Consider the following 22,397-nt stretch of genomic DNA (forward strand, 5'->3'; position numbering starts at 1 on the left):
TGAAATCACAAGAGTGAGTCCTCAATTTTGTTCTTTTTCAAGATCATTTTGACTATTTTGAGTTCCTTGAATTTCCATGTAAACTTTTGGGTCAGCTAGAATATTTCTGTGAAAAAAGATGTAGCTGGAATTTTAATAGAAATTGTGTTGACTCTGTAGATCAGTTTTGGAAGGATTGCCAGCTAATAAAACTGTCTTCTAGACAATGAAAAAAAATGATATTCTTCCATTTTTTAGGTCTTCTTTAATTTCCTTTCCTTCAACACTGTTAAAGATTAACAACATTCAAGTACTTTTTCCATACTGATTAACATAATGTAAAGTTATATTTAAAGGCTTTGGCAATCATACTATTGATCTTCCTAGTAGAGTTCTACCTTTTCGAACATTATGTATTTTTAAAAATCTATTTTGGAGGATCATTTAAAACCGTAGTAAGTGACTATATTTCTCTTTATTAACAATAGAAAGATATAAAAAAATTACCTTTTTTCCTAATTAAATGCTTGGCTCAGAATTCTTGGTGGAGAAAATTCCAGACCAATATATTGGAGAATTGTTATAATATTTAAACTTAAACTTATGGTACTTTTAAAATAAGAGATTCATATGGCAGTACATCATAGTCTGATATTTGAAATTAATATTTTAGTTACATTTTACAGAATTCTAGATCTCCAAACTCATTTGAGAATGCTCACCTAAAGTCATTTTTGAATTACCATACGCTTTTTGGTAAATAAGGCAGAAATGATTCAGATAGTTTAAATTGCTAAACTAATAGCTGGAGGAAAAGGGAATTTGAGAAATTCACGTACTGTCTTCAATAGTATAGGTATTCTGTAACAATATCTTGCATTTATTTTTTCTAAAATATAAAAACTTTACAGTTAGGGCTGCCAGATTTAGTAAACATACATGCATGCAATCCAGTTAAATTTAAATTTCAGGTAATGAATAATCATTTTTAGCATAAATATGCCCTATTTTGTGGGACAAACATTAAAAATGTGTTATATATCTGAAATTCAAATATAACTGGTAAAAGCCTATATTATCTGATAATTATATTTACAGTATATGTCTAAACTATGCTCTCTAGCATAGACTCAATTAGCAATATTGGATAATAGGTTTTACAAAAATTCAGCTGAATTCAAGATTACTTTTTAATAACACATACTGACCTCCATTTATTGATTTCAAGACACATGAAAAGAGTTAATGAACTCCTATAGACCAACATTCTACTGCATAGTTCCTTTGGGAAAATATTCTACAAGAGAAACTTAAAGTCACTTTCACTTCAAAGATTATTTAATGCTTTGCAATACCAAACGAAGTCTGGCATTTTATGACATATACTTTCTTAGTTAATTCCAGTCAATTTTCACCATTTTACTTTATCTAAATGAGATAATTGTAAACTTTACCCATTAAATACAGGAGAGAAAATTGAAATGCTGATAATTGCTCAAGGACTTATAATTGGTGGTACTACTATCAAATACCAATCTTCCTTATTCTAAATCCTATATTCTCCCTTATATACTTTTTTGCTTTTAGAAGTTTACATATGGCTACCTATATTATCCAAAAATAGTAAGTATTCACCATTTACTTCACTTGTGTCTACTCACCTGTTTTTTCAGATAGTATCTAAAACCAAAACATACTGATTAATGTAATATTAAAGATTTTTATTATTACTAAGTCTATAAAAATTCAATGCATATTTCATAATTCAGTGATAATGATTCATTCAGTTTTATTATGTATGAAGAATAGTGAAGAATAAAATTGTCTTATTTATTATTTTACCCCTTCTGGAGACATTTGAAAAGAGAAATGTTCATTATTTATCTTTATATATGCAATTATTCCTTGGCATAAAAATATTTTAAATTGTACCGGATCACTAAAATAGAACCTAATATTTTATTGTATTTAGAAATTTGAAGCCTTTATGCTCCTAGTAAAAGAAACATCTAAATTCAGGTCAGTTTATATATCCCCAGTTCTTTGGTACATAGCAAAGTGAATATAAGCTCTGTCTGTCATTTATTGGATACAGGGTTAAGTTTCACTAGGATGAAACAAACTACTTTTCTAACATAATTTCCCTGAGGTGATTTAACCAACCGAAAATATCAATATATCATAAATGGAATTTTGCTCTATGCCAAATTGAGTTTAATCATAAATTTGCCTGAAAAAATTCTTACTTATATATGATTCAGGTTTATCTACTATACATGTATTACTGGAAAGCATCACCTATTAACCTTCTTGAATCTATGATATGTTTTGAAAGTGTCAAAGTGGAAAATGAAGGCTTTTATTATCTCTTTAAGACATTGGCAGGTAAGCAACATGGCAGATATGTTACACATAAAAAATTCCAATAATCTATTACAATCTAGGCTTCTAGTCATTTATATTCCAAAATTTCAATACTTGCTTTATTTCTTTTTTCTTTTTCTTTTCTTTCTTTCTTTCTTCCTTCCTTTCTTTCTTTCTTTCTTTTTTTTTTTTCCTAAATCTAAGTCTCAGCCCTAGGTTTAGCCAAAGGCAAAGCTGTGAGACATTTGAAATTTGCCTTTATAATTTTCAGCATCCCTTGTCTATGCTCTTCTTCCAAAGTAGCACATCTTCATTAGCTCTAGCATGTATCCTAAACCACTAAGCTCATATGACACTTTAAATACTATTTTCAGTTCTTCATTCCAAATTACGTGCTACACTTCCTGGAATTACAGATATTTTTATATCTGCTATTTTGTTTATTAAACAAATCTGGTATCTACTGGGGGCAAGTTACTGATGCTGAGTCCTAGAAACCAGAACATTCTTAAGAAACTTGGAGCCTGTTAGCTAGAGAGAAACAAAGACAAACAAGAAATAGGAGTAAACACAAACACTCTTCTTTTTTTTTTACTTTACTCACAGTGTGCCATGCCCACTTGGTTTAATGGCTAGTTCTCTAGAAACAGTTTCTCAGAGCTTGTGCTCTTACTTCTTGGCTTCTAACAAGCTTGAGAGTCCAGGCATCCATCATGAGGTTTTCCACATCTGTATCTCTTCCCATTCCTTGGTGATCACATACTGTCCACTGGGTTTGAGAAAACTGATAGTCTGGAGTTCCTGTCCTGGCTCATCAGAAAAGAATCTGACTAGTATCCATGAGGACGCATGTTCAATCCCTGGCCTCACTCAGTGGGTTAAAATCTGGCATTGCCATGAGCTGTGGTGTAGGTCGTAGATGAGGTTCTGATCCTGCATTTCTGAGGCTGTGGTATAGGCCAGCAGCTACAGCTCCAATTTGACCCCTAGCCTGGGAACCTCCATATGCTGTGGGTGTGGCCCTAAAAAGACAAAAAAAAGAAAAAAAAGAAAGAATGAAAAATGAATGGTCTTCCATATTATTACCTCTAGCATTTACCTCCCTGCCCTGGGTGAATTCTTGAATAACAAATCTCATTCCTACTTAACATTTTCCTTCTGATGTTTAATAAATATCTCATATTTAACATATAAAACAATTATTATTTCCTCTTTTGTATTAAATTTTGTTGAAGTATAGTTGACTTATAATATTGCATTAGTTTTAGGTATACAGAAAAGTGATTAAGTTATACAAATAGATATATCCATTCCTTTTCAGATTCTTTTCCCATATAGGTCACTATAAGGTATTGAGTAGATTTCTCTATAGAGTAGGTCTTTGTTAATCATACATTCCATATAATATAATAGTGTGTGTATATCAACTCCATCCTCCTATTTTATCCCTCACTCCACTTGCTCCACTTTGGTAACTATAAGTTTGCTTTTTAATTCCTTGAGTCTATTCCTGCTGTGTGAACAAGTTCCCCTGTATTATTAGTTATTAGATCCCATATATTTGTGATATCATATGATATTTGTCTTTCTCGGTCTGACTTCATTTAATATAATATGTTCTAGATCCTTCACCCTTTGCTGCAAATGGCATTATTTCATTCCTTTTTATGGCTGAGTAATATTCTATGGTATATATGTACCATATCTTCTTTAGCCAATCCTCTGCTAATGGATTGGTTCCATATTTTGGCTATTGTAAATAGTGCTGCAATGAACATTGAGGTGCAGTGTCTTTTCAAATTATAGTTTTCTTCAAATATATGTCCAACCAGGAGTGGGATTGTTGGATCATATGATAGTTTTATATTTATTTTTTAAAGAAACCTCCATACTGTTCTCCATATTGGAAGCACCAGCTTACATTCCCACCGAAAATGTATGTGTTCCCTTTTCTCCACATGCTCTCTAGCATTTATTCTTTGTAGAAATTTGATGATGCCTATTGTGATTGGTGTGATGTTATACCTACCTCATTATAATTTTTATTTGCATTTCTCTAATAATTAATGATGTTGAGCATCTTTTCAGGTGCTTTTGGTCATCTATCTGTCTCCTTTGGAAAAATGACTATTTAGATCTTCTGACCATTTTTTGATTGAGTTATTTGTTTCTTTGGATATAAAGCTGTATGAGATGTTTGTATATTTTGGAGATTAATCCCTTGCCATTTGCTTCATTTGTAAATATCTTCTCACCACTTTTATTCAACATAGTTTTGACGGTTCTAGCTATGGCAGTCAGAAAAGAAAAATAAATAAAAGGAATCCAAATTGGAAAGGAAGGAATAAAATGGTCTCTGTTTTCAGATGACATGATACTATACTTAGAAACTATTAGAGCTCATCAATGAATTTGGTAAAGTTGCAGGATACAAAATTAATACACAAAAACCTCTTGTATTTCTATATACTAACAATAAAATGTCAGAAAAAGAACTTAAGGAAACAATTCCATTTACCATTAAAGAAAAAAAAAAAAAAACTAGGAATAAGCCTACTTAAACAGACAAAAGATTTGTACTTTGAAAACTATAAGACACTGATGAGGGAAATCAAAGTTGACCCAAACAGAAAGATATACCATGCTCTTGGATTGGAAAAATCGATATCGTCAAAATGGCCATACTACTTAAGGCAATCTCCAGATTCAGTGCAGTTTCTATTAAATTACCAATGATATTTTTCACAGAACTAAGATAAAAATTTCACAATTTGTATGGAAACACAAAAGGACCCCAAATAGTCAAAGAAACCTTGAGAAAGGAAAAGAGAGCTGGAGGAATCAGGCTCCCTGACTTCAGACTATTCTACCTAGCAACAGTCATCAAAACAGTAAAGTATTGGCACCAAAACAGAAATATAGATCAGAGGAATAAGTTAAAAATCCCATAAATAAACCCATGTACATGTTGTCAATTAATCTATGACAAAGGAGGCAGGAATATACAATAGACAAAAGACAGACTCTTCAATAAGTGGTGCTGGGAAAACTGGATAGCTACATGTAAAAGAATGAAATTAAAATGTTCTCTTATATCATATACAAAGAGCAACTCAAAATGGATTAAATATCTAAATGTAAGGTCATATACTATAAAACTCTTAGAGGAAAACATAGGCAGCACACTCTTTGACATAAATTGCAGCAATGTTTTTTTGGATCCACCTCCTGGAGTAATAAAAATAAACAAATGGGACCTAATTAAACTTAAAATTTTTTGCACAACAAAGGAAATCATACTTCCTCTTTTGCCTCCTCAAATCTGCTCCTGCACTTGCAGCCAAAGGTATTGTCATTGTTTTTGTTCCAGATGCTCAGGGCGAAAAAGCTAGTCTTTTCTATGTCAGACTCCTTCAGCAATACTATCAAACTGTATGTTTAATTCTGTCCATTTTTTATTTTTTTCTCATCCATGATGATATTTTTCCTAGACTATAGTAATAGCATCTAACCTAGCCACTCTGTGTCCACTCTTGATTCCTCTCTCTTCCTATAATTTGTTCTAGGAAGCAAGATACTTTAAAAGGACAAAGAGATCATGATTCATTTTCAACACACAAATGATGTTAGGTCACACCTGGAATAACATTTGAGTCTGTAACATATCAAAAGGAACCTATGTGGTCAGACCTCTGCCAAAATTTTTACCTTGATTTTTTTAAGAGCCTCTATCCCAATATCTTTAATCTAGCCACACAGCCTTTCTATCATGCCTTGAACACATCAATCACATTTCTGCTTTAAAACCTTTGCATTGATTGTCCCTCCTCCCCAGAATATCTACTGCATAGTCACCTGGAATGCATACTCACACCATTTAGATATTTTCCTCATATACCACCTTGGGAGGTCTTACTTGGACTACCCTAGTACTTATATCTATGTCTCATTTGTAAATCATCTCTATCCCCTATCTCCATCCCACATATTTTACTCTTCTGATCTCTATCCCCTTATCTGATTTTATTCTTCTTCATAATACTTATTAATGACATTATACTATATACTTACTTGATTATGTTCTGTTTACCTGACAACAAAGTAATCTCCAAAAAGGCAGAAACTTGTCTGTTCTGGCCACTGCTGTTACCTTGATACCTAGAAAATAGTTGATAACATAAATTACTTTCTCCTTTCTCTTATGGCATCTATCACAAAATAGATGTTTGTGTTCACATTTCTACATTTCATCTCCCACTTTTTTGTTTCAAACTCCAATATGCATTTTGTCCCCCCAATCAATTAAAACACCTCTTTTTGCATATAAGAGAACTGGAGCTTTCAGTCACTGTCAGTGATGGAGGTAACTGCTAAAATCCTTTTGTAGATAAACTTTTGCCTTATCTAGTCAAGTTTCGAGTTCTCCTAAGCTACAGTCAAGAAGCTCCATATCTAATTATATAATCCAAAGAACAATAAGGAGTCATGTGCAAAGATGTTCACAGCAGCATTATTTGTAATGGAGAAATACTAGATATAAGTGAAATGCCATAATTAGAAGAATGAGAAAATACATTCCGGTATATTTTTATATTTATATTCAGCAGTTATAAGCCATGAATTAGATCTATATATGTATATCCCCATAGGTATCTAGAAAATTTGATGTTGAGAGAAAAAAATCAAATGTTATAACTCATTACATATAAGAAATTGATTAAATGGGAAAAAAACCTACTCATCCATACATGAGTGTTTGGATGTGTGTGTGTGTGTATGTGGTTAAAACATAAAGACATGAAATGCATAATATATTCATGGATAAACCACTACATGAAGAAAATGACAAAACCCAAAATCTCCTTCTGTCTCTGTCTCTGTCTTTGACTCTTTTTCTCCTTCCTCCTACCCTCTTTCTCTCTCACCAGTAATTCATTAATTGACATCCAACATCCAAGCCATTTTTAAATTTATTAACCTAGAACATGAAAAAATATCTTCTATATCTTCATATTTCATACTTAATGTAATGTTTCAAATGTCTCCGTTCTGATTTTTTGCGTTTTTATATATAATCCTTGGAATGTAAGATAGTCATATAATATCCCATTTGTGATTTAAGGTTTTGATATAAAGATTATATGTGTCTCATAAATGATTTAGATGTTGTCACCTTTTGTTTTTATCAATTATTTACCAAATATTGTGATAGAATTCACTTGCAAAGACATATGATCCTCAAAGCTTCATTGTAGGGAGATTTTAAATCAATATTTCAATTACTTAATAATTCTTGGGCCTAATTGAATCTCCTACTTCTTTATGCCTCTGTTTCAGAGGTTTTTTCTTTTTCTAGGATGATGATCCAGCTTAATTTGTAAATTCTTATTCATAAAGTATTCTTAATCTATGTAAAGTATTTCATTGTTAAATGATATGACTTAAAGTGAGATACACAAAATTCAATGGATAGTTACATGTTATTACATAGGCACACACCCACATACCACCAGAGAGACTAAGAATTGAGCATTTTTATCACCACCAGGAGGTTTCTTTGTGTCCCTTTTTAGGAATCACTATTCTGACTTCTCTAATTTTACATAATTTTTGTCTTTTCTTGCACTTCATGTAAATGGAAACATCTCCTAATGTTTCTAGCATCTTTTGCTCAAAATAAAGATTTTTAAAATTCATTCCTATTGTGTGTATCACTAGTAGTACTGTCTTTATTTCTGTGCTAAAACCATTTTTACATATATCACACTTTGTTCATTAATTTTACACTAAATAAATGTTAGGGTTGTTTCTAGTTTGTGGCTATAATGAACAAAACTTCTGTGAATTTTTTTTATGTATCCTTTGTGCAAATATGCATTCCCTTCTCTTGAGTGTATATCTAAAACTACAATAGCTATATTGTTTAAATATTGTTGTTCTTCAAAGTAAATGCAGGAATCACAGGCAATTACTTCAGAGATTTCTAGTTGTTTTTATGATATCACCAACAATTAACATATTTTTTCTTTATATCAACCATTAGGGTGGAGATTAAATTTCAAACTAATGCTATATAAATCTTTGGAGTTTTGATTTATCTTAAGTGAAAAATATTTTCTTGAGAGCATAATTCTCATCTGTTGAGAGGGATTATCTATGCTTTTGAAGATCAGTGTACTATTTGATCATATTAAATGCACGTTAAATATAATACTAATTGTCAAAAAATTATTTTCCTCCAAGAAGAAACAATATATTTCATATTTCTGATAGTGACTTTTGTGTGTAGATGCTATTGTGGAGAATTTTCTTAGGTCAAATTGGCACCTGGGTGCCTCTATATTCCTCAATTACAATGCATAAATATCCTATTTTTAAATAACCACTGATAGCTATTTTGTTATCCTCTTTGATTGTAAATGATCTCTCTAGTTCCTCTGACATTTATGTTGCCACAAGTCTAAGCACCCTGGAAATGTTGCCTTTGTGTATACTCAATGTCTTTCCATTTTCCTAGAAAACTGATATTTTTATTATGAATGATAACTACAAAATACAATACTTCAATGTATTGACTATGAAGTTTTGGGGAATACGTTCCATTTATAATGGCCATATCCCTATATCCATTCTCCATGCACACACACACACAAATACACTATTTACTTGAAACCCTCCTCATTCCCCTTGGATGATATGTTCTTCTTCTTTTTTTTAGGACATGTGAAGTTCCCAGGCTAGGGATCAAGCTGCCAGAGCCATAGGAGTGACACTGATGAATCCTGGTAACAAGGCAACTCCAAAATGTTCTTCCGTTTATGAAAGAACATTTACTTCCTGTTTCAAATTCAATATTTTCCCACATGATTACCAATATTTTGGGCTAATTGTTGCAATTTTTATTATCCTTTCCTGAAGCTGACAGGCCTACTTTTCATAAAGATGTTAAATTTTTGACATATGGATGTGAGTACTTCAAAAGGAAAAATGTGAATGGAGAAATATGTGAGTATAGACATAGATGTTCACCATCCATTCTTTCTTTCATCTATACCTGGTTTGGTGTTCTTAAAATATATGAATATTTATATCTCTACATCCATGATTGATTCAAGAAACAAATAATTTTTTCATAACTTCTATACATGTATATATGTGTGTATGAATGTATTTTTTTATATATGTTGCTCGATTTAAAGGGTAAGTTTTAGAGGAATATGCATCACCTTATTTGTACACAGGCTCTGAAATTATGTCCATATTCCACTTGATTCTATTTTTCCCTCTGTCTCTCCCTACCATTTCCAAGAATAGTAATATTAAATGTTTTCATGTGTCACTACATAGGCATTGTTTACTAAATAATATTTAAAAATAACAAATGATTGTAATCTTGTCCCTTTTTTGGGCCTGAAATCCACTCTTCTAGCTTTCAAGTGATTAATACTAATTAGATGGTAAGATTTATTCTAGGATTCATGGTGATAATCAGTTACATCACTGTAAAATTAAAAAAAAATTCTTAGTAACTTCAGTGTTAATGCCATTTTGTTGGAGGGAGAAAATTATTTGGATTTGAAATGAAAACCAATTGTCTATATTTGTTATATATGATCACATGTTTGGTTTGAGGGTTTTATCATGATCATAAGCAGCAAAGATGATTTTTGCTTAATTTCATTTTAATTTATTAGAGACATTTAGTCAAAAAATAAAAGTAAAGTAAAACTTGCCTCATGAAAATCACATCAGGATTGTGCTTTTTTGGGAGGGCTGATTCTTAGCAAATTTGTAATCCTCACTTGTTGAGACCTTAGATTTAATCACATTGACACATGCTCTAAATTTATCTGGATCATACATTGCAATCTAGAGGATAAAATTCTGTCAAGATCTCTATCAGTAAGTTTGAGTACCCTATAAATGTGTTCAATTTCTGCAATACCATGTACATTTTTCTAAGGAGTAAAAGACAAGATCATTTATTACCTCTTGGGAAGAATTTGTCTTATAAAACCGACTTTCCTGAAACAAAAGAAAAAGTTCCAAAATAAAAAGTCCCCTTAGTATGCCCTAAAACTCTAGTCACATTTGTTACTATACATGGCTATTTCTGATATGAAATATTTCTTTCCTTTATTTATCTTTTTTTAGTTAATTATCTGGTTCAAGGTTTAATTTAAAATAAAAGGATGTAGCAGATTTTAGCCTTAGGTGGTGGAGAATTAAGGTCTATTATACTGCATTTTACTTTACCCTGATGTGTAATGGAAATACTAATGAAAGTAAAGAAATATACAAATGTGTATATATATATATATATATATATATATATATATATATGTGTGTATTATGACAGTTTCTTGAAGATATTATCAATGCAGAGATATATATCCAAAACAGAATGACATAAACAAAAGAGAATGTCTGCTTTTCTTCAAACTACTTCTGTTTATGCTATTCTGGGTATTTTCTTTTTCTTAGGTGTAGATTCTGCATTGGTTTAATCAAGCTTGCTAATTATTCTGTTCATCTGTGTACTTATTAATCTTTCTACCTTTATCAATTAAACAACATATTGAGACCAATTTCAGCATATGGCTAGATTTTTAAAAAATATCCATTAAAGCAATATCTGTGTCCCAGAGCTGCATAATCAGGTAAGAGTGGGCTTATGTCCACGAACACTAGAATTTTCCATTATTCTTCAGATTAAATTCATGGTACATTATATTCTTGATCTCCAAGTTAATAAAAAGTCTTTGGAAACCTTTGCAGCAGAAAGAAAAGTCAGGAAGACTCCATGCGTGAGAAGAATTTAAATTGCCATTACTGATTATAAGTGCAGGGGCCCATAATGCAAAGACCAGAGAGAAGCTTCTTAGAGTAAAGTGAGGTCTCTGGCTGAGAGCCAGCATGGACGTGGGGACATAAATAAGTTCGATGACTGCAAAGAACTGAATATGACTAAAAACCCAAAGGAAATTGTTTTCCTTCACAGCTTTTACTATAGAAGTAGCCCTGTTAAAACCTTGATTTTAGCCTGGTGAAACCTATGTCAGATTTCAAAGCTAAGAAACAGTGAGATAATAAGTCTGTTGTTTTAAGCTGCTGAGTTGGTATGTATTGTATGGCAGCAATAGAAAAATAATATAGGGGACCTCGGAAGAAGCTCTAAGGAGAGTTTACAGTATTTTTAACTGTCTGTCTACTTTTAGAGAAATGGACAAATAAGCTTGCTAATGATTTTAACTTCATAATTATTTCTCTCCAAACTCCCCTTATGTAGGAGTAATAAGAGTCTCTTTTTTTTTTTTTTTTTTTTTTTTTTTTTTTTGCTCACTGATTTCTTTTCAATATATCAAAATCATTTTGATTTTTGTTTTCGCTCCTGCTCTGTGTTGCAGTGTTTAATTGTTTTTTCAGTTTGGCCTGTTATAAGTTTTAATTTTTTTCTATTATACTCTGGTAATGGGCCCTCAACTTGACTGATACAATATAAAGGTTAAGAACAGAAATCTAAATCAAAATATTTTTCATATGTTTTAAATATGTCTGATAATATTAGAAAAGATCACAATATGTGCTCTTATATTTATATAACTTAATGTCCATGAAAGGAAAGCTTAAATGAAAGTGTAAAATGTAACAGTATGTCACATTGCCTTATGTGATTGTCAAATAATTTATTTTCTTTTAAAGTGTTTTAATAAATGCAGTAAAGAGAAAATGTTTTTTTCAGAAATTTAACATCTATTTTTCTGTTTCAGAATAGAAAAATAATAAGCTGTAGAGAAATATTAAAATTATGATATTCAAAAAAATGGATGGCATGATTTATAAACTATTATTAGCCAAAGAAAAATATGTCAGAGTTGGATATATAACTTCTTTTATATACATTTCAAACTTGGGAAATTTTTTTTTTATCCACAGCAGATGATCAATCATTATGAAAAAGGAAGTTTTCCATATCTGCTAATTTTAATCAAGCATAGGTAAATATTAATACCAGAAATGCCCTATAGATTTCTAATCTTTGCATAAATAACATAATATCATACTCATAAAATTCATTTTTAACCTGCAGATTGTAGAATCAGCATGAGATATTATGTGTCAGTACATTCTCAAATAGATTCTTTTCAGTGGTACAATATAAGGACAGAGATAATATTTTTAAACAAGGCGTGCTGACTTCTCTTCATTCACTTATTTAAAATGCTCTAGTGATGTAAGTTGGTATAACCACTGTGGTTATACCTCCATACTGTATGGAGGTGCCTTAGAAAACTATGTATAGAATTATCATATGATCCAGCAATCCCACTCTTGGGTATGTATCTGGACAAAACTTTCCTTGAAAAAGACACATGCACCCGCATGTTCATTGCAGCACTATTCACAATAGCCAAGACAGGGAAACAACCTAAATGTCCATCAACAAATGATTGGATTAGAAGATGTGGTATATATACACAATGGAATACTACTCAGCCATAAAAAAGAACAAACTAATACCATTTGCAGCAACATGGATGGAACTAGAGACTCTCATACGGAGTGAATTAAGTCAGAAAGAGAAAGACAAATACCATAGGATATCACTATATTTAGAATATAGTATATGGCACAAATGAAACTTTCCACAGAAAAGAAAATCATGGGAGTGGAGAAGAGACTTATTGTTGCCAAGAGGGAGGGGGATAGAGTGGGAGAGACTGGGAGTTTGGGGTTAACAGATGCAAACTATTGCCTTTGGAATGGATAAGCAATGGGATTCTGTTGTATAGCACTGGGATCTATGTCTGGTCACTTGTGATGGCACATGATAATGTGAGAAAAAACGAATGTATACATGTAAGTGTGACTGGGTCTCCTTGCTGTGCAGCAGAAAACTGAGAGAACACTGCAAACCAGCTATAATGGAAAAAATAAAAATAATTATAAAAAAATAAAAAGATAAAATGCTCTAGTGAACACTATGCATAACAGGGTATTCTATTATGGGATGTGTAGGAAACACAACTACCTGTAAAACCTAGTGCAGTACCTGAGTGTAATGTAAAGAGCTACTCCTAAGGAAATCACAGCATTAGCAGAGTGGATGGCAAGGGCATAAAATTAAAACATAAAGGGGACAGTATTAGTCCTATAAGAGTCCAAATTTTCACATGTAGTTATTGCTTCCAGTTAGTGGGAAGGCATAAGTCTTTATTGAGTGGGTTATATTGATACTGAGACATGAAGAATAAGTATTATGAGACAAAAAGAAATAAATGATAGGCAACCCATCAAAAGCTGTAATGGAAAAGCATGAACTTTTGGTATCAAGAATTGGGTTTTGCATTTTATCAGTAAACCCTATATTAGCTAGAAAATCACTAATTTGGCTAAAAATGTGAGAGTCAGATAAAGCAATACAAGAGAAAAATGTTTCCATTAGGTTCATAAAAATAATCAGGACTAATACTTAGAGTTTCTGGCCAAGACTCTGTAAGATTTACCAGAGACAATGAGAAGCTATTAACAGTATAATTAGGAGGTCCCACTGTAGCTCAGTGGGTTAAAAAGCCAAAATAACATCCATGAGAATGTGAATTCAATATCTGACTTTGCCTAGTGGGTTAAGGTTCCAGCATTGCTGCAAGCTGTGGCATAGGTTGCAGAAGTAATTTAGATCTGGAGTTGTTCCCAAGGTTTGACCATTAAAAAAATGAAAAATAAAAACAGTATAATTAATGGTATTTAGATGAGGTTGAGAATGGAGTTACCCTCAGACCAGCAATTTAGTAACACGTTTTGATTCCAGTTGTAGTTACCTATATGTTTGATAGGTATGTTAATTGTTAACATTTAGTTTAGATACTTATTTTTTTCTAATGTTATTGCTATATAACCATGTTAACACTGTATTCAGTACTAATACAGAATATTATAAGTAGATATAGTTTTATAGTGTTTATATATAATTTGTTTATAAAAGTCTTTGTTTACATTTTCTCATTGTTCAAAACTGGTGTTCTCTACTTGTCTTGAATCTACGTTGACGCTGTTTGATCACTGGAGTCTAGTATACTAAGATAAACTCATAAGTCAGTACACATTGAGATGACTGTAGTAATAGTGATGCTACACTTTAAAAATTAAATTTGTAAATTTTATTTCTGTATAGTATACAAACATTATTTAGGATGAATTTTTCCCAAAGTATAGGTAGCCAACAGATTTATGTTATGGTAAAATATAACCCCAAAATCTTAGCAATGTACAATAAGAGGAGATTATTTTTTTTCATAGCATATGCTCTTTGCAGATTGCCTGTAGCTCTGTTCCAGACTACCATTCATTCTGTGATGCAGGCCAAAAGAACCACCTCTATCATGGATTCCTGGCAAAGGAAAAGGGCATGGTCAATCCATGAGATGCCTCTCAGAGCTTTTTCTCCATCTATACCATACCACATTCTATTGGACAAAACAAGTCTATGTCCAAACCTTAAGTCCATGGGACAAGAATATATTCTTTCACAATGAGGTTCTGCCCCTTGCATAGTGCCTGGTAGGAACAAGTCACCTTCCTATAGGTAAGGGAGCTGATAACTGGTTACAATAATGTGATCTATAACATTTAATCCTATAAGCACTTGTACCATAAGAAGGTCTAGTTAAAAAATAAGCCTTCAAAATTGTGTAAGTTATAGTTATTATTTGGATATCATGATGTATGTTAATATGTTAATGTGCTTTTTTTTTTTTTTTTTTTTTTTTTTTCCTGTTAGGGCTGCACTCACAGCATATAGAAGTTCCCAGGCTAGGGGTTGAATTGGAGCTGTAGCCACTGGCTATGCCACAGCCATAGCAACACCAGATCTGAGCCACATCTATTGCCTACACCACAGCTCATGGCAACACCAGATCCCTAACCCACTGAGCAAGGCCAGGGATCGAACACACAACCTCATGGTTCCTAGTCGGATTTCTTTCCACTGTGCCAAAACGGGAACTCCTTTATTTTATTATTTTATTTTATTATTTTTTGTCTTTTTAGGGCTGCACCCTTGGCATATGGAGGTTCCAAGGCTAGAGGTTGAACTGGAGCTATAGCTGCTGGCCTACACCACAGCCACAGTAATGCCAGATCCTTAACCCACTGAGCAAGGCCAAGGAATAAATCTGCATCCTCACGGATGCTAGTCAGATTCCTTTCCACTGAGCCACGATGGGAACTCCCAAATGTGCTTAGTTTTTATGGTATAAACATGAATGGATTTTTAGGTTTATTTTTTAAGGCAGTTTTTCATAGTAATAACTCCTGGGGGATGGTGACTTTACCTCGTTATCACTTACAAAGATCTATTTTTTTCAGCAGATATTTGGGATCTGAAATCCTGTATAGAAAAGTACCAAGTTGACAAAAAAAAAAAAAACAAACAAAAAAAAACCTTCTCTGTTCATTCACTCTCTTAAAATATAATATGATAAATGCACATGAAGTCTTTTGGTCCTTGTTGTCTTAGAAATCAACTCCATCACTTCAAAGGAGAGTGGCAAATTTGCAAATATAATAAGATATATTACATTTCTCACTTCCTTATATCAGCCATCCATAATGTTTTTTCCATTATTACTTCACAAACATGTTCCTATTATCAAGGAAACAAACAAACAAAAAGACTCTCTAACTAGAAGAGAGCAAAGAAACTCACAGATTTGCAATAATTGAATTTGTGCCACTCCTGGCCTTTTAGAAAGTCATTTACCAGGTGAGAAAGTCATTTCTATTATGTGCTGCTACAATGCCTATGAGATTCATTTACATAGATTCCCTTGACATGGTTATTACCTCTTCATCTTGATAGTAAAAATGGTTCATTGTTATAGATAGTAGTGTAGAGATGAGTATTTACAACTGCAGCACTTACTGGGTTAGGCGTCACATCTGCTATTAAACCATTCCCTAGAATTACGTGCCTTTATTTAAGTGAGTACATTTTTTGTGTATTTGCTAATAAAGTTTTATCTGCTCTTATTTTCCGTTCCAAGACTAGGGGTTTCAAAATAACAGATGTAGCTGAGATTGCACTTTATATAGCAATAAGCCAGCTGCTGCCACTTCAAGAAATATCTAATAATATACAATGCTATTATGTGACATAATAAGAAAGAGAAGATAATTTACCATTTTAAACAATAAGTTTAAAACTTGGTCCATATATCTTGAATACACTCTGCTTGAAAAATGAATAAAATTATCCTACATTTACCCTTATAGATACCAAATTTCTATTCATTTGGGGCAAGTAGATATTTCCATGGGTGCTAAAATATCTCTGTTTAGTCAATTATTTATCGAAGAATAGTTAGAATTCTCAAATCTTAGTGCATACAAAATTTTTTTTTGTTTTTTTTTTTAGGGCCGCACCTGCTGCATATGGAGGTTCCCAGGCTGGGGGTCTAATCGGAGCTGTTGCTTCAGGCCTACTCCAGAGCCACAGCAACACCAGGTCGGAGCCATGTCTGTGACCTACACCACAGCTCACAGCAATGCCGGATCCTTAATCCAATGAGCGAGGCCAGGGATGGAACCCTCAACCTCAAGGTTCTTAGCTGGATTCATTTCCATTGCACCACGAGAGGAATTCCAAAAAAATGCTTTTAAAATATGACCTATATTTCATGTTATACATCATGCCCTCCCAGAATATGCAGCTAAAATGTGGTTTTTAGACGTATAGTAGTAAACATCTTGGGGAAAAGCACTGTATTAGCTGGGGTTCTCACAAAAACTCTCCTTGACTATGCTCCTGTGAGCTCTCTTCTCAATCAATCTCAATCTTGGGCTTCTATGTCTTGGCTAAATCTAGTTTTAGCAAGAATCCTGCCAAGTCAGTTTAGTGAGAATCCTTCCCAACCCTTGATATCTGATCACTCTGACCTGTTTTCAGCAAAAATCCTGTTAAGTTGGTTTAGCAAGAACTACAGCCCCTAGATTTCTCTTCTTAGTAATTTTCCATCCACTGACCTTCCTTACCCTCCCACCTTGTGCCTGGCCATAAATTTGTCCTTATCTTTGTTGTATTTGGAACTGAGCCTATTCTTGTACCTCTACTGCAATAGTCTTAAGTGTCCCTTACCATTTAACGAGTGTCAGAAACTTTTTTCTATAATAGTCCTCTGAAAAATAGAATCAATGAGATATAAATACACACACACACACAAAAAGATTTATGTTAAAGATTTGGCTGATAGAGATTCTATAGACTGACAAGTTCAAAATCTGAAGGTCAGGCTGGCAGGATGGAAACCCAGTCAAAGACTGAAATTACAGTGTTAAATTCAAAATTTATGAATTGACAGATTGCAAATTTGAGTATGATTTTTATTCTACAGAATTTCTTTTTCACCCAGAAACCTCCCTTTTCACTTGTAAGACTTTCAACTAGTTAATGGGGCCTACTTAATTTACTGCAGATAATCCCCTTTACTGAAAATCAACTGGTTATAAGTATTAATCATATCTATAAAATGTCTTTACAGAAATATTTAGACTAGTGTTTGACCAGAAAACTGGACACCATAGGCTAGCCAAGTTGACACATGAAATTAACCATTATAAGCACAAAAAGCCATTCTTTTGTGTTCCAAATAGCAAGCCACAATTCCAAAAAAAGTGTAAGAGTGATTAAAAGGCATATTTCAACTTTTTTAAAATATGGATTGTTAACACTCTCAACCTTGTCCTTATCAAAATTCTACTATTCATATATCTTTGATTAATTTCTAACTGAAAATGATCTTCAAATTCTGAGTATTACCTCATATTTCAAAAAGATCTATCAGGAGTTCCTGTTGTGGATCAGTGAAAATGAACCCAACTAGTACCCATGAGGATGCAGGTTTGATCTCTGGCACTGCTGAGTGGGTTAAGGATCTGGTGTTGCCACAAGCTGTGGTGTAGGTTGCAGATGTGGCTTGGATCTGACATTGCTATGGCTGTGGCTTAGGCAGGCAGTTGTAGCTCCAATTTGACCCCTAGCTTGGGAACTTCCATAAAAAATAAAATATAATAAAATAAAAAATAACTAACAGTAAACACTGTAGAAGATATGAAGGTAGGGGATTCATTTTCTTTCCAAAAATCTTTATGGACATATTACTCTCATCTAATTGTCAAGTCAGTGTGTTTTTATAGACAAAACATTCTACTGAAGCATTTTTAGCTTTTAGCACTTGGAGTGTCTTGAATCCATAAGCAGTCCATTAGCACAATTTATGGCAATATTTATATCGCTTTCAAAATCCTTAAGGAAAATCATGGATTTCAGGGGCTTTGTTGTCTGGGTTAAAGGTTCTAATTTATGCTTTATACCAGTTCTAAATAAAAAGCAAAGATAATCACATAATCTATGCCAAATGGCAAGCCATTATTTTACTTATTTATTTTTTTCCTCTAAAAGATTTATTTAGATTTGACGATTTGCTATCTAAAAATTAAAGAGATAGTAGAAATAAATGACCAATGATTACTTATACTCTTTCTTTCTTGGAAAAGAAAGCAAAATTTCAGATCAAAGAAATGATTATACTAAGAGTATGAAGGTCATAAAACTCCACTCAATCAAAATCAGAGCAAAGGCAGACACAAAGTGGCAGCTAAGGAACTTAAGGGGTAAAACATGAAGAGAGAAAGGGGAAAAAAAAAAAAAAAAAAACAGAAGACTATGAAAGCTTTTCAGGGAGAGCAGATAGTTTCCATAGTAACAAAGCATAATGTTCTCTCAATGTAAAAAATCCTATTTTGAATGCATTATTGGTGATTCAGATGCAAAAAAAAAAAAATGTAATTTAGAGAAGATGGCACAGGAATTTCCATACAACAAGTCTTGAGACTAGGAAGCTATGTGTTGTTAAGAATACACTTGTAATTTCTGTTGTTAGATTTGTGTGCCTGTAAGATATCTGTATTTAGTGGTACAACTTATTCAGTACATGAGGACCTATAAGTGAAAGGGTAAGAATGACCTAAAATTTAATACTCACTTTCCAGATTGCATTTTAGAGATATATCCAATCACAGGAAATAATCGTTTTGCTAATTTACATTTGGGATAGTGGTAGCTGTGTGCGTGTGTTTATTGAGACAGAGAGAGAAAGAGGGGGATGAGTAAAAATTTCATTTAAAAGCACATATACCAGTATGGAATAAAGTTTTTTTAGAATAGATAACTATTTAGAAATATTTACTTCATCCATCTCCCATGTCTGTGGGTAAAGAGTACCTCACAAAGCAAGCTTTCTTTAGAACTGATCATATTGTTCATATTGTGAGTATAGCATATGTGAAGTGACAAAGGTTTTAAAAAATTCATGTACTATTGATCTTGCTCTCTTGAACCTCTGCAATCACCCAAAAATGAACATGTATAGTCTAGCCTGTTGGTGCAAGATGTACAAGAGAAATATGGAGGAGAGGCATTTCAACTGAGTGCATCCTGGATCATCTAACCTCCAGTTGAATTTGTGAGTGTTTGTTACGCATAAGTTAATTATTATTAAAACTGACAACTAGAAATGCAATGTTATCATAAGATCCTAAAATATGTAGCATTGGCTTTGGAAGAGAGGAGAGAGATATAGGAAAAACATAAAAGCTATTACTAGAGAGTTAGAAACTAGAAATTGTCTTATGTTACTCACAACAACTAAAAATGTACTTAAGAAAGATTGTTGCCAGGCAGATTGTTGAATGCATGAACTAGCTTTTTTTGACTACATATAATCAAGTTCTAAAATACAGAGTTAAATTCAGAAAAACAAACAAGCAAACAAACAAATGCCAATTTACAACCAAAATTTAGAAATAAAATAAAACTGTTGCAGCTGGTTTCTGTTTTCACATATAAGAACTTAGAATGGAAATCACTACTTCACCCTTACAAGTAAAGCTGAATAAACTGAAATAAAAACAGCTTTTCTTGGATTCATAGGACAAGTGAAAACACAGGAAAAACTGCTGCCTGGAGAGACAGATAGGCAAATACAGGAAGTCATTGCTTACTGAAGCGAAGACTCAGGAGTGGAAACCAGAAACAGCCATAGGAAACAATGCTGGTGTAGGGATATCTGAATTGTAATTTGTAATGAATTTCTGGAGGCTCACTGTGGACAAATCTAAGAATTAAAACTCCCAGGGGAAACCTATCATAGAAAGGACTCTACAATACTGTGACATTCATCTCCAGGAGCTTGACAAGTTTTCCACAGTAAATATAGAGAAAAATTCCCCACTTCTCTGGTTGGAGGAGACGAAAAGAAACATTTTTAAAATATGATGTAGCACTTTTTTGTTTCTTGTTTTTTTAGGGCTGCACCCATGGCTTATGGAGGTTCCCAGGCTAGGGGTCGAATCAGAGCTGTGGCTGCTGGCCTACACCACAGCCACAGCAACATGGAATCTGAGCCATGTCTGAGACCTACACCACAGCACATGGCAATATCAGATCCTTAACCCACTGAGAAAGGCCAGGGATGGAACCTGCAACCTCATGGTTACTAGTTGGGTTTGTTAACCACTGAGCCACAATGGGAACTCCCTGACAGAGCACTTTCTTAACAAGGCCTGCCCTCAGGAGAAAATATTTCACAAGAGCCTAATGGAGATGGAATATTATCAGAATCTAACTGGCCTGGAGAAAAGAACACTCCAGCCCATTCTAGCCATCCTATTCCATCTAAGAAGAGAGAAAGAAAAAAAGAAATTTTTATGAATTTCATAGTCCTATTTATTAATTTCATAGTCCAAGTTCATTTAAAAACTGAGATCTGAGAATCCTTGAGCAGCTAAGAATACAGTCTTGTCATCGCTGTAGCTTAAATGTAATCCCTGGCCCAGGAACTTCCACATGCTTCAAGTGCAGCCAGAAAATAAATAAAGAAAAATTAAAAAAATAAAGACTGACACCTAACCATAGGATTATAAAATGCTTCTCCTTTCTCCTTAATTTACTACCACATTACTAAAGGCTACATCATGATTGTCTAGCAAGAAAAATGTACAAAGCTTATCAAAAAGCAAGAGACAAAATTTGAAGAGACAGAGTAAGCATAAGAACTAGACATTCAGTGTTGTTGGAATTATTAGACTGAGAATTTAAAACAACTATGATTAATAGGCTAGAAGCCTGAGTGGTTAAAGTAAACACCATTCAATAGCTGAAAGCAGAGAGAGAGAAATCCTAAGAAAGAACTAAAAAGAAATGCTAGAGATAAAAACATTGTAATAGATATAAAGAATGATTTTGATGGGATTATTAGTAGACTGGACACAGCTGGGGAAACAATCTCTGTACTAGAGGATGAATCAATAGAATCCTCAAAAACTGAAAAGCAAAGAGAACAAAAACTCTAAGAATTAAGCACAAAACATCTCAGGATTGTGGGGCAATGGCAAAAGGTGTACATATACTTAATAACAATACCATAATATATTTGGAAAAGAGAGCAAGAAACTGATGATGTATTTGAAAAAATAATGACTGAGAATTTCCTCAATTTAATATCAAACCAAACCACTGATCCAATAAGCTCAGAGTACATTAAGAAGTATAAATGTCAAAAACTAAACTCAGGAATATCATTTGCAAACTATGGAAAATCAAAGATAAAAAATCCTAAAAGAATTCAAAGGAAAAAATTCTTAACTATAGAAGAACAAAGATAGCAATTATATTTGATTACTTCTCAGAAACTATGCAAGCAAGAAGACAGTGGAGTGAAATACTTAGTGTTGAGTGAAAAACAAAAAACAAAAAATATAGAATACTGTATCTTGCAAAATCATCCTACAAAAGTGAATCAACAAGACTTCCTCAATCAACAAAAATTGAGGGAACTTGTTCCCATAGTGTTTAAAGAAGTTCATTTAAGAAAAAAGTATAGGTTAAAAACTTGGCTCTACATCAAGTAAGAGAGAGCACTTAAGGAAGAAGTGAAATTTTTAAAAAGTTTTATTTTTTTATTTTTGATTAATCTAACAGATAAAAGTGTGTTCAA

General features: G+C 32.9%; 1 protein-coding gene across 5 annotated transcripts in view; it reads right to left on the reverse strand.

Moving 5' to 3' along the window:
- Window positions 1–22,397, reverse strand: part of LOC106504458 (uncharacterized) — a 1,793,907-nt gene that overhangs the window by 475,315 nt on the left and 1,296,195 nt on the right. For 3 of the 5 annotated variants that reach the window (XR_014810742.1, XM_084969049.1, XM_084969048.1), the window contains one exon: window positions 6,434–6,501. Coding sequence is in view for 2 of the 5 variants with exons in the window: in XM_084969049.1 (XP_084825175.1) it covers window positions 6,434–6,501 (68 nt within the window). In the remaining 3 variants the exon portion in view is untranslated. Of the gene's footprint in view, window positions 1–6,414; window positions 6,502–22,397 lie in introns of all 5 variants that reach the window. The other 2 variants (XR_014810743.1, XR_014810741.1) reach the window with 1 other exon arrangement.

Source organism: Sus scrofa, chromosome 7 (assembly GCF_054392235.1).
Source record: "Sus scrofa isolate SSC_HxYL_T2T_F1_AM1 chromosome 7, Sscrofa_HxYL_maternal_Yorkshire_Landrace_v2.0, whole genome shotgun sequence".
Lineage (NCBI taxonomy): Eukaryota > Metazoa > Chordata > Mammalia > Artiodactyla > Suidae > Sus > Sus scrofa.